The sequence below is a fragment of the Lipophrys pholis genome, assembly GCF_963383615.2.
Source record: "Lipophrys pholis genome assembly, chromosome: 14".
Lineage (NCBI taxonomy): Eukaryota > Metazoa > Chordata > Actinopteri > Blenniiformes > Blenniidae > Lipophrys > Lipophrys pholis.
Window position 1 is genome coordinate 13,051,458 of NC_137633.1, and position 12,060 is coordinate 13,063,517.

Consider the following 12,060-nt stretch of genomic DNA (forward strand, 5'->3'; position numbering starts at 1 on the left):
ACTTTATGTGTTTAGATTGGCCTCACAGATAACCTAACCCTTGGTGTCAAGGCAAAGGGAAGGGACTCATCAGATTCTCATCCTGCAACATTGTTTTATGGTTTATAATGTTATGGCCTCTTGCATAAAATTATCTTTTTATTTTTCTTTCCTTAAATACTGTATTACATCACAGGGGAGAAAGAGAGGGTGGCTTGAACTGTCACTATGATAACAATATATCTTGCTATAATAGAGATCAAAACAACATGAGTATTAGCATGGTGTTATTTTTTGAGTTTTTTAGAGTAATATATAATTTATCACACAAAATAATTGCTGATGTGGACATTATTCTATGTCTTTTTCCTCCCTTGTTTGGTCTTGGCACCACTGAGTCAATATTTCAGTGTACTAAAATTAAAGTTTGACCAGTTGGTATCGATTGGAATTATTATAAAGTGTTGAAAATGCAATTATCCTCAGAACGCCTACAGTTCTTATCAACTTTGGAGAAAATACAACTAGTATCAGTGGCATTTGTAAATATTTATCAAAAGAGGAACTGACAACAATCATTTTTTTGAAAAGTATATGTTTTCAGGCTGCATTATGGCCAACTGCCTGTTGGTAAAAATGTGAGTTTTTGGAACTGTCTCTGACTCCAAGACCTTGCCACCCTGAAATAGTTTAAGCCGCATTGAAGATAGATATAAAGAAGTATGTTTTCAGACCAAACACTGGAATATGATCACATCAAATCTAATCTAGTTTGACGACAGAATCTGATGTTACAGTTGAATCAATAACAAATTGTTTAGAATGATATATGGGTCAGATCATTTTATATATACAATTTACAGGCGCAGTAGCTGAGATTCAGTTTCTTCTTGAGTTACTTTTGTAACCCAACATTATTTTTCGTTCTCGCACTTTATTGACGGTCCCTGCACAGTTTTCCAGCTGCAGGCTGCGCACACTCACAGTTGATCACAGATCATCCCCGAGGGTTGTTTTTAGTGTAAACACACACTGTCGCTCGTTGTTTACATTGTAGGGACACCAGAATCAGTTAGTTTTAGGACTCGTTCATCTGGGAAGTTTGAATCTGCAGAATTCTTGTGAAACGCTTGACGTCTGGCGCTGGTGAGTACGTTTAAGAAAACACGGTGTTTCCTCCACATTGTCATCAGCTAAAGATCATCTCCCATCTGATGAGTTTTGTTCTGAAACAATCGTAAGTTCAATGCACAAACTTTTTTTCTCAGCTCGATCACGCTGAAGCTTCGCTGTACGTTTGGACCCACTGCGCATGCGCTTTACGCAACGAGTCCTGTGTCATGGTGGAGTTTTACAATCTCCAATCCTATTCTGCTTTTTTCTTTCTCTTTCTCTCTAGTCCTTCTGCTTAATAGCTGTGTTATTATTCGGGTGTATTTACACATTCCACACAGTTGCGCATGTAAAGCCAAAATGTTTCAACATCATCATCATCACACTGACAATCCTCACCAACAGCCTTTTAATCAGTGCAGTTAAAATGTCAAAGTATTGTTTTAGGAGCTTAGAAAATTAGTATGAAGAAGATGAATATTTTACATTTTTACATATTTACATTTACATTTTTTCTTTTGTGTAAGTCAGTTTAATACAAGAGGGGATTCGATAATCAGAGGAATTTTTTTAAATATATACCTAAGGTTTATTTAAATGCAATTAAAGCATGTTTCTCTTTTATTTGAACAAAATAAGCATCACAAAAATAAGCAATTATACTTAATATAATGATAAATAACTTTTAGGTTTAACTTCTGTGGTGTGACATTGAAGTAATTTGTTTTATGTTAGATGTATATTATCATGCATAACAGGACTTTAATGTGACACGTGCAGGAACACACACACACACACACACACACACACACACACATTAAATATATTGCATTTCTAATCCACTCCTGCTGCATTATTGTAGATTTAAATAAAACATTGTTTTTCTTTTTTATAATCAAACCGCAGTTGCCTTCTCTTCAAATCAACAATCTGTATAAATAGTATTTAAATAAAAAGAAAGATTTGAACCTGTTTTTCTTTCATTAGGTCTCACATAAGTGTTGCCTTAGTTTTGCCAAAATGATGCGGGCAGTGTGTGTTGATGTACCTGGAGGAGTAGAAGATTTGCTGCTGCGGACCGTTTCCAGACCTCATCTTAAAGATGGAGAAGTCCTGATTAAAGTTCATGCAGCAGCTCTCAACAGGGCAGATTTACTACAGGTAAAATGTGTGCATGCATTCTCATTAAAGCCTGTGCAATACAATCTACAGTAAACACAATGATTTCTGTTCATTTTATGGGAATCACTGTGCTTTTACACGTGGCTTGTATTCATCTACAGAATGTGTCCCGGCTCATAAAAACATGGTTTTAAAAGGCTTATTATTCTTGTGTTTTCGATAGAGGCGAGGCCTGTACCCACCTCCCCCTGGTGAGAGTGATATTATCGGCCTGGAGGTCGCTGGTACTGTGCACACACTGGGCCCTGGAGTAATGAGTCCCTGGAAGCCAGACGACAGGGTCATGGCTTTGCTTTCCGGAGGTGGATACGCTGAATATGTTGCTGTACCTGAGCAGCTTCTCATGCCTGTTCCCTCTAATCTGACATTGTGCCAGGCTGCTGCAATCCCAGAGGCCTGGCTCACTGCTTTCCAGCTTCTGGATTTTATAGGTATAATGATCTTTTTTTTTCTTCTTTTTTTTTATCATTTCAAACCTTTAAGATATTTAGAAACACAGACAAAATTGTTTAACTGAGCAACAGAAACCAGAAGCAGCTATGAGCAAATAAAGTGGGTTTTTTGCCATTTCAATTTTATTATGGTAATAATAATAACGGTAGTAGTAAACATATTGCCATTAGTATTATTATTTAATGTGACATACTTAAATTTTGTCTATTGTTAATAGTAGTAATAATGTTGCATATAGTGAAATACATGCATCAGATTGTTTGAAAAATAAATAATTTCATTTAAAACAACAATTTAAATCTTAAAACTACCTTAAATATAAAGTAGGTTAAGCAGTTTCTTCCCATTTTAATTTAATTTCACTTTTATAGGGTTAAACAAAAAAAAAAGAGGTCAGTATTTAGTAATGCGCATATCTTTTTTGTGGAAATCTGTCTCTTTTGAAACAGCTCGGGTGAAGGAGGGCGAGGTGGTGTTGGTCCATGCCGGAGCCAGTGGGGTCGGCACGGCTGCTGTTCAGCTGGTTCGTCTGTTTGGCGCCGTGCCCATCGTCACCGCAGGGAGCGCAGAAAAACTGAAGCTCGCTGAGAAACTGGGAGCGGCGACTGGATTCAACTACAGAACGGATAACTTTGTGCAGGGAGTTCATGAGTTTACACAAGGTAAGTCAGCAGCTTTAGAGAGGTCGTTGCTTATTTGCGCGGGGTTAAGGGGATCAATCTGAAAGCTGTGATTCATCAAACATACTTCAGTGTACATACAACTGGAGTCTGTGATGAGTTAAAATGCTTCAGATGTGTGTTCAGTTGTAAAACTGATATTTAGAATTTTACAGGTAAGGGAGCAAATGTCATCCTGGACTGCATCGGCGGGTCAAACTGGGAGAAAAATGTGAGTTCTTTAGCCATGGATGGAAGGTGGGTGCTCTATGGCACCATGGGAGGCAGGACCGTGGAGGGAGAGCTGCTGGGAAGACTTCTCTCCAAGCGAGGCCACCTGCTCACCAGCCTCCTCCGATCTCGCAACCTTCAGGTGAGAACGCAAACCGCAAGCGACTCCTCAACGCTGTGCCGTCGTCTATGACTCTGAACATGACTGCATGACTTGCCGATAAGTCGAGAAAAAATGCTTTTCATAATGAATCCATTTGAAGATTTGACACATCGCTTGTATTGACATATCTGTAACTTGGTCTGATTCCTGTTCCACAGTACAAAGCGGACCTGGTGGCGGCGTTTTCCCACAGAGTGCTGCCTCATTTCTCAGCCCAGCCTGCCTCCTTGAGGCCAGTGATTGACAGCACGTTCAAACTGGAGGACGTGTCAGAGGCTCATCGACACATGGAGGCTAACAGAAACATGGGAAAGATTGTCATTGATGTAAATCCACAGATTTTGTGATAAACACCAATGACATTAAGAGAATTGTTGTGGTGAATAGTCTTGATTCATTGTTTTTTATTATATGACAACAATAACAGAATAATGTCTAATTTTATTGTGACTTTAATCAATTATACAAGGCATCAATGGAAAACTTTGCCTTTTCATAAAATGACTCAACTATCATTTTCACTGTGTCCTTTCTTCTCTTGTGAGAATAATTATGTCATAAGTGGACATTATCGGTATTATTTTAAAACTAGGAATAAAAAGGAGTTCAGCTACATTAAATATTGTAAATATTTATTAAAATATGAATAATAACGCGAGCTGAGCTGTTCGAATGTATTCCCAACAAAGAGTATACATGTCACCTTAGTAATTCAAGCCTTTGGTATTACCTCAATCCTAAAAATGTACTGGTGGTCATCACACACAAGGAGTTACATTTAAACAACAAACAATCGTCAACATTAGAAGTCCTACTAAAGAAAACCCCTGATTAAATAAACATGATTTGGTTGCAATTAATGAATGACAAAGCTTTCAAACACACAGTCAGTCAGGAACTTACAGTATATAGCCTACTGGACATAGTGCTATTAAACAAGGTGAGATCAAACATTGACAATAATAACAAAAGGGGTAAGAAGCATTATGGTAATAATACAAGCACAATAATAATACGAGTATCAAGACAAAATGTAGTAGAATAAACAAAGTAGAATAAAACAAAAGCAAGGATAATATCGTGGCGTTTTTCTTTTTTTGGGAGGGGGTAATGGTTATTTAACAGTTTTATTGCTTTTTTGTATTTACTAGTTTTAACGATGTGAGGTTAACGTTCATATTTCTCTTATGGGGGTCATTATAATATCCAGCCATTCATCTTTTATACTGATTTAACAATTTACTATCACCAATTAACTTCACAGGCATGTTTTTGCACTGCGAGAGGAAACCAGGGTACCCGCAGGAAACCCTCGCACACGAGGAGAACATACAAACACAGAAAGACATGACTACTATTTGAACCCACGACCTTCGTGCGGCAAAGTGAGAACGCTCGCCACTGTGCCACCCTATCATTGGAACATTATCATATATTATTTTATATTAGTTTCAGAGGACAAGCAGGATTGGAGGATTGACAGAAATAACATCTTCAAGAATGGACCAGAATTTTCTGATGATTGAACATTCGAGAAGAAAAAATGAGAAATGTCAATGAATGATAGTGCATGTGGCTAATGCCTGGTTTATATGGTAAAAGATGACGTCTTTCTACGAACTTCCATGAAGAAATTGCATTTTGCATTTTAATTTATTTGTCCTTTTTGTTCCATCCAACATTAGTTTAAGCTGTGACAAATTCATTATAATGTAAGTCATTTTTAACAAGTTGCACTGATTTGTCATGGAATTAAGCAGACATCTGTACTATTTAAAGCAGAGGTCTACATTCTTTAAATATTCTTCAAGCGTGTTTTTTAAACTTGATCAGACACGCGCCCGAGCGCGCGCGCGAACTCTGACGCAGAAGATTTTTTTTTTCCCAGAATTCCCCGCGCTCTCAAACTTCCTGATTTCACTCTTGCGGTCGCTACCGGAGTCATGAGGTGTGCAATTTAAACCTGGTCAAACTTTGTAAGTGCTCAACTTAATGGACTCAGCTTCAACCCGGTCCACGTACAACCTTTGGACTCTATGATTCGACGGAAAACGGCCGTTTTCACTTGTTCGGTGGGTGAAAAATCACTTATCGCCGCCCTGCTAGGAACTCGTGTTTAGCAGTTTGACCCCGGAGCGCTGAAGTAATAATGACTTATTTGACTGAAACAAATATCTGCAAGTGTATTCTGGCTTCTCGTGAAGCTCTAAAACGAGCCGGGTATAACGTGTGTGTATTGTTTTTTTGTGTTTCCGGTAGTCTTCACTTGACGTTTAATCTCTTCGTTAATCTTCTCCACCCTGTCAAGTCTCTCCAGCCTGCATCTGTCAGGAAGTAACCGCTAATGTTTGTTTAATTTATGTGTATATTTCAGCCAGCATATCCTGAAGTATGGAGGATCCAAACAGGCCTCAGAGGAAAATGTCAACAGCAGGAGAAACGCTGTACAAACTCATGAATCTGGAGAAAGGAGCCTCTCCTGAGGAAATAAAACGAGCTTACAGGTTCGTTTTCTGTCCAGGTTACACTTATAAGTAATAAACAAAGGGTCCTTCTTTTTTTTTTTTTTTTTACTTACAGGGTGTCACCACAGCAAGGTGTTGAAACTTGCACCTTAGACTTGGCGAATTTTCAAACCATCCTGCTCCACCCTTATCAGAATAGCATTTTTATAAACCTTAACAGGACATAGCCTTCATTTCAACAGCACTAAAACGCACAATATCACAGGTCCAGGCAGCTGACGGGAAAACCTCACGTGGATACGTAATAAATACTTTTAAGTCACTGATTTATCATGCAGTGAGTATAATGTTTGTCAACACCATTGATGGGATCAAATCCCCCAAAACAATGAATCTACAAAAAAATGATTAAAACAGGTGTTTTAACACAAATTATTTTTATTTAAGTTTTAATAAAGATACAGAAAGTATGATCAATGCTGCTTTATGCGAAACAAAACCAACACAAATAAAGAAAGGCGATCCAGTGATTAAACAGTGATTGATAATAAGCATATATCCAGAAGCGTAACTTATTTATCTGTTGTTTTTCCCACTTGACTGGAACTGCTTGGCAAGAAACGGAGTATAAACACCCTTAGAGCTATTTAAAGTTACCAATTAAACTAACAAGCTTTTCTTTGGATTGCAAGAAGCCACTGAAATAGCTGTCATCAAGGAAACACGAGGACACGCAGACTTCACACAGGAAAGGGCCCCTGCTTCTCTCCCATTGATGCGACCGCCACACTGTGACCTCACATTACCTATTTATTCAGCAAAACACTGAAATTAAAAGCTTATTTTCAACATTCTGTCATATCGGCACAAATGTTAGGTTCTTCTGATTGATTTGCCGATACAACACCAGGCTGATAATATTGTCGGCCTGTTTGATATTTCACTATTCCGGTTAAGATGAATACTTTTAGAATTCTGTGCATACAAGCAAATATATTGCTTTAATAGAGGAAACGATGGACAACCAACATTTTAATAAAAGGGAAGAAACAATTCAAGGAAGAAAGTTTTAATATGCAACACTATGTACACTATGTACTGTATATGAATGGGATTCTTTTAACCTTAAAACACAATATCAAGATAAAAGAGAGAAACAGATATGAGTATTGTAAATGAAGATTGTGTTTCACATTGCAATAGCAATTGAGAGTAAAACAGTTGTCAATTCTGTAGAGATGTTTTGTGGTGTGTTGGGAGTGTGATTGTTGTGTGGTGTGACAGCTGCATGAACACTTAAGTTGACACCAAAAGGCCTAAGTTACAAGAACAGTAACCTCAGACACTTTTCCTGTTCAAAGTCAGAAAGTACACATGAGGTATAACAACTGATTTCAAAAGTAGTAAAGAGCTTCAAGGTGTTTTTTTCTTTTTGTTTGTTTTTTTTCCACAGGAAGTTGGCACTAAAGTATCACCCTGACAAGAACCCAGATAACCCAGAAGCCTCAGAGAAATTCAAGGAGATCAACAACGCAAACACGATCCTCAGTGATGAGAACAAGCGGAAAATCTATGATGAGTACGGATCAATGGGCCTCTACGTGGCCGAACAGTTTGGGGAAGATATGGTCAAATATTACTTCCTCATGTCGAGGTGCTGGTTTAAGGTGAGAGGCACTCGCAGTTGTTTCGAAAGAGCAAAAACAAAGTTTTGAGTTTTATCTGATCAATTTGAACTCACGATCGGCTCTTTCCCCCCTCCAGGCCCTCGTGGTGTGTGTTGGGATTTTCACCTGCTGCTGCTGCTGTTTCTGCTGCTGTTGCTGCTGTGGGAAATGCAAAGCACCAGAGGATGAAGGTAACTTTGTGTACGTGGACCCTGATGACCTCGAGGCGGAGATCAGAGAACACGAACGTGACGGAGGTGAGACAGTTTGACTCTCTTTAGCTTGGAAAAGTGAAACTATAAAATTTTGCTGTGGTATGTTACATTTTCAAAGTATTGTTAATGATCATATGAAACGCATCCTGGACTGAGCAGATTCCTTGATGTGTCTAATATGATCATTTCTAAAATGACACAACATGTTGCAAAGCAGAAACGAGAAGGCAGCGGGGCTTTTTCTCAGTATTGGATTCTGTTTTACCGCAGGAGATCCTGTAATAGTAATTCAGCCCAACTCTAGTGCTGCCACTGAGACTCCAGGTAAAGGTCTCCGTCCTTCAGCCATCGTCTGCATGTCCACAGCTCACCGCTGCTTCAAAGCGCCGTTTGTCTGTGCAGAAGTTCATGTTTCAGAAGCTTTTAACACGGCTTTCCTTGTCTAGTCCCTTACTAATACCTGCGTATGATCAATAACTTCAGTATATGGCAGCAACTGAAGTGGGTGTTTTTCTTAACATGTATACCGTCACTGACTGGGGATAATTTCCAAAGTTGATTTCAATTGGAAAAGTGTTCTAAAATGCCAAATCTTAATATTAAGAGCAGTGGTTCTCATAGTTCAGGTACCGCGGGAGGAAATGAAGCGTGCTTCTTGCCTTGTCCACATAAACATGGATATTTTTTTAAAGACGTCTTATAGAATTCCTTCAGGATGTAAATGCAGCAGCACTGATGTCTATAACATGGAAAACCTTGTTGTGTCGCGCAAACTTACGGTTCTCCTGTCATAACCTGAATTTATTTATTTATTTGAACATTTTGGTGCATTAATTTCTAACATCCTGAAAAAAATATATATTTATGTGTGGACTGTTGTTTTTTTTTTTTCCTGAGGCAGAGACTGTGTATCATACAGGCTTTTACATTTTCTGCTGCACAAATTTCTTTCCTGATTATAAGTCAATGTGAGAACCGCTGATCTTAAAGTGACTCACTGCTTGTTTTCTTTCCTAACCCTTGTTTTTTAACTCTTAATTCTATGGTGTTTTTTTTATTCACCTGTTGTATATTTATTGGTTCACACCGATGTGGACAAGCTAAAAAAATTAATATTAGCTGAGCTCTGCTATTTCACTTGTGCAGACCTGCAGCTTTCGTTGAGGTGTAAATGTTCTGCAGTCGTCCCTACCTCCCAAAAGTGGCCCGAGTTGCGAATCGTTTTGAGCCTGTGTTTGAAGACGATTGATCTTCTTGATGTTGTCAAACTATGACTTTTTCACTCTCCGGAGCATTTGTAGCGTCGCGTGAAGTGGATATGGAATTCAGTTCCAGACCTAATCGCCGCTTCAGTAGAACTAGAACTTTAGTTCTTCCCTGACTTGTCACGCGACTCCATCACCTCATAGTTTTCACACCGACACAGAAAGGAGACCTGCTTGTGAGCGTGACATAGTGAGCTATGAAAACACTAAAAGCCACACCGACTGTTGAGTAGTGGAAGAGAAGCGCCGCACACCAGACTCAGGGTTCGATCGAATGTGATACAAAGTCGAATTTGCAGACTGACATCACAAATGAAAAAATTGTGGCGTTTGAGTGAATCTCCGTCCATATTTACTTCTGTAAAGGCCGTACTCTGCGTGACATCACGCCTTCATCTGCGCATGTGAGTTACTTTCCACTACACCACGCAGCTGGTTGCGGTGGAGCGCTGCGCCGCTCCTCCCTCCGACACACTGACCGTCTCTTGTTTCACGCAGGTGCGAATGTGCCGATTGTGATTCAGCCGCACGCGGCCAACGGCACATCAGGACCTGAAGCCGCCCAGGTGTCGCTCCCGGGGGAAAAATAAACAAATGGAGGAGAGAACGGGTCGCATTGCTGACGCCGCTGTGGTTGTCCAGCACTGCATCGTAACACCGGGTCATCCCCGGTCGTCTTCATCAGCAGCGGCTGTCTTGACGACGAGTGTAAATGCACATTCTGCATCTTGATTTCCAAAATATTGGATGTGCAGGAATTGTATTCATCTCAGAGGCGGATTTGTTCATACGAGTCGAGATTTGATCCTGCCATGTACTTTTAAGAGCTGAGGGCTCGTCTTTTATCCCATCTCGTATTTATTTTTCTTTGAAATGACGAAGCCTTGCAGAACAAATCCTCTAAATTGTTGCTGAGATTTTTTCTTTTTTTTTTCCTCCATGTGCACTTTAAAAAAAAAAAACAAAAAAAAAAAACTGCCACGATGGTCTGAGAAAATCTGAACTCGAGGTTCAGGAATATTTTAATATATAATTTAACAGGCGTATTCAGGTTTCCTTCAGATCGCTAGATGCCAACCACTTCAGTCAGGTTGCACATAGGAATTTTGTACTGTAGTAAAAGTAACGATATGAGAGAATGCAATAATCGCAATGTGTCTTAAACTATATACTCTGTGTATAATGTTGATGTCTTCATACTTTGGGATTTGTTCTTCCAAATAACAGTGTTGTTTCTCTTCCTGGACTCAGTTTTAACTGTGTCGCGTTAGTCCTTTTTTTTTCTTCTTTTTTTTGAACATATATGCATCTGCAGTTCTCACCAGCAGCTCTTCAGACACAGACTTTGTTTATAATCCTGTTTTGATATTGTTAAATTTGAATAGAAGTGCATGTAGTGCAATACGATCCTTTGTCAACTCGCACCGTTGGGCTTCGTCTGATCGGTCAGAGTCAATATAGAGCACAACTTTTATTCGCTGCAGTTCAGTTTTCTGAATGATGAATTTTTGATGACTGGTGCAGCCTTAACACACAAGTATTATCGGGGTGGAACAGACACACAGATGTTAGGAATTCACACTGTTTAAGATTTCTAGATCGCGTTGTCACCTGTGGCACGTTTGGCTGAAAGCTTGTAAATAGTTCATTGAAGATTGGTTCCCTAACACATTTAAGATTTCTACTTGAAAAAGAACACAATTGTTTTTTCTCTCCCGTTGCTGAGAGAAAAGCAGTGGGAGAGATATTTTCTCTTTTCACTGACAGCGGCTGAAAATTAAACACCTCATCATCTTGAACTAATGGGATACTTCTGAGGTTCACACTTCACCGCCACGTGGGGGCGCCACATGTACGTTTCACTGTAGTTTCCCTGCTGGACGTAGGTGATTAGTTGAGTTTGACATCCTCTTCTTGGGTCTGACTTCATGGAGTCTTTGTGTTCCCAACCAGCAACAACTGCTGAGTTCATAAACCATCTGTCCTGCATCAAGAACGTTCCAGCTTCTTGTCTTTAATTTATTTTATTTTTTTCCTGTGGGCACATTACAAAAAGGTACATTGAGTCTCGACGTCAGACGTCTCCTCCTTTGTGCTCTTTAGGAAACATCAGCTTCTTAGAGATTAATGTGACTCACAAATGTAAGAATTTCCTCTAACTGAAGGTTTCTGAGCTACTTTTACAAGAGGATTTATGTTGTAGGTTGATTCACCTCACATGAGGCTTGACATGTGTTAACGGGTGCCATAATAGTTGCAAACAATCTTTTTAGCACATTTTCTTTCAAATACAAGACGTTTTTCCTTCGTGTGCATCGCGCGGCGCCACATGTGAAGCGTTCAGTGAGAAATGTACAGTATGTTTAGATAAAGTGTGACACTACCAACACTCATGTTTATTGGATTTTTAATAAAAAAAAATTTGTATTTCATGAGTTTCACATGAACAATACAGTAATAGAAGGTCTGGACAATCTGGGTGCCTCGTGTATTTAAAAGTCTGTGTATATGTTAGCATGCCATAACCCTTATTTGATTAATCTCAAGTGCCTGAACACTTTTTTTTTTTTTTTTTTCCTTTTTCCTTTAAAATGTTTTTAATGACAGATTGACAATAGAAGCTGTATATAATGTTTTATCATTTAAACATTCCCTCATATTTTCCTAT

At 39.0% G+C, this 12,060-nt stretch overlaps 2 protein-coding genes across 6 annotated transcripts; both read left to right on the forward strand.

Moving 5' to 3' along the window:
* The first annotated feature begins 940 nt into the window (after positions 1-940).
* tp53i3 (tumor protein p53 inducible protein 3) lies at positions 941-4,294 on the forward strand. The gene is made up of 6 exons (XM_080479420.1): positions 941-1,125; positions 2,080-2,253; positions 2,438-2,705; positions 3,177-3,389; positions 3,563-3,759; positions 3,939-4,294. Exons 2-6 carry the CDS (start codon positions 2,113-2,115, stop codon positions 4,125-4,127), a joined length of 1,008 nt encoding a protein of 335 aa, XP_080335546.1. The 5' UTR covers positions 941-1,125; positions 2,080-2,112; the 3' UTR covers positions 4,128-4,294.
* A 1,351-nt stretch (positions 4,295-5,645) lies between these two features.
* On the forward strand, positions 5,646-11,070 carry LOC308120144 (dnaJ homolog subfamily C member 5-like). 5 transcript variants are annotated; one of them, XM_080480579.1, is made up of 6 exons: positions 5,677-5,852; positions 6,155-6,284; positions 7,699-7,912; positions 8,010-8,169; positions 8,398-8,451; positions 9,891-11,070. In XM_080480579.1, the coding sequence occupies exons 2-6, from the start codon at positions 6,172-6,174 to the stop codon at positions 9,980-9,982; spliced, it is 633 nt and encodes a 210-aa protein (XP_080336705.1). In that variant the 5' UTR covers positions 5,677-5,852; positions 6,155-6,171; the 3' UTR covers positions 9,983-11,070. The 5 variants fall into 5 exon arrangements, with proteins under 5 accessions (XP_080336708.1, XP_080336705.1, XP_080336706.1 ...); XM_080480580.1 differs by having other exon boundaries at positions 5,677-5,756; XM_080480582.1 differs by lacking the exon at positions 8,398-8,451 and having other exon boundaries at positions 5,646-5,756.
* The last annotated feature ends 990 nt before the right edge of the window (positions 11,071-12,060 follow it).

Coding starts and splice junctions, on each gene's coding strand:
- LOC308120144 (XM_080480578.1), top strand. CDS start 6,172: ATGGAGGATCCAAACAGGCCTCAGAGGAAAATGTCAACAGCAGGAGAA. Junction 6,285..7,698: donor GAAATAAAACGAGCTTACAG/GTTCGTTTTCTG, acceptor TTTTTTCCACAG/GAAGTTGGCACTAAAGTATC. Junction 8,170..8,397: donor AGAACACGAACGTGACGGAG/GTGAGACAGTTT, acceptor GTTTTACCGCAG/GAGATCCTGTAATAGTAATT.
- tp53i3 (XM_080479420.1), top strand. CDS start 2,113: ATGATGCGGGCAGTGTGTGTTGATGTACCTGGAGGAGTAGAAGATTTG. Junction 2,706..3,176: donor CCAGCTTCTGGATTTTATAG/GTATAATGATCT, acceptor CTTTTGAAACAG/CTCGGGTGAAGGAGGGCGAG. Junction 3,390..3,562: donor AGTTCATGAGTTTACACAAG/GTAAGTCAGCAG, acceptor AGAATTTTACAG/GTAAGGGAGCAAATGTCATC.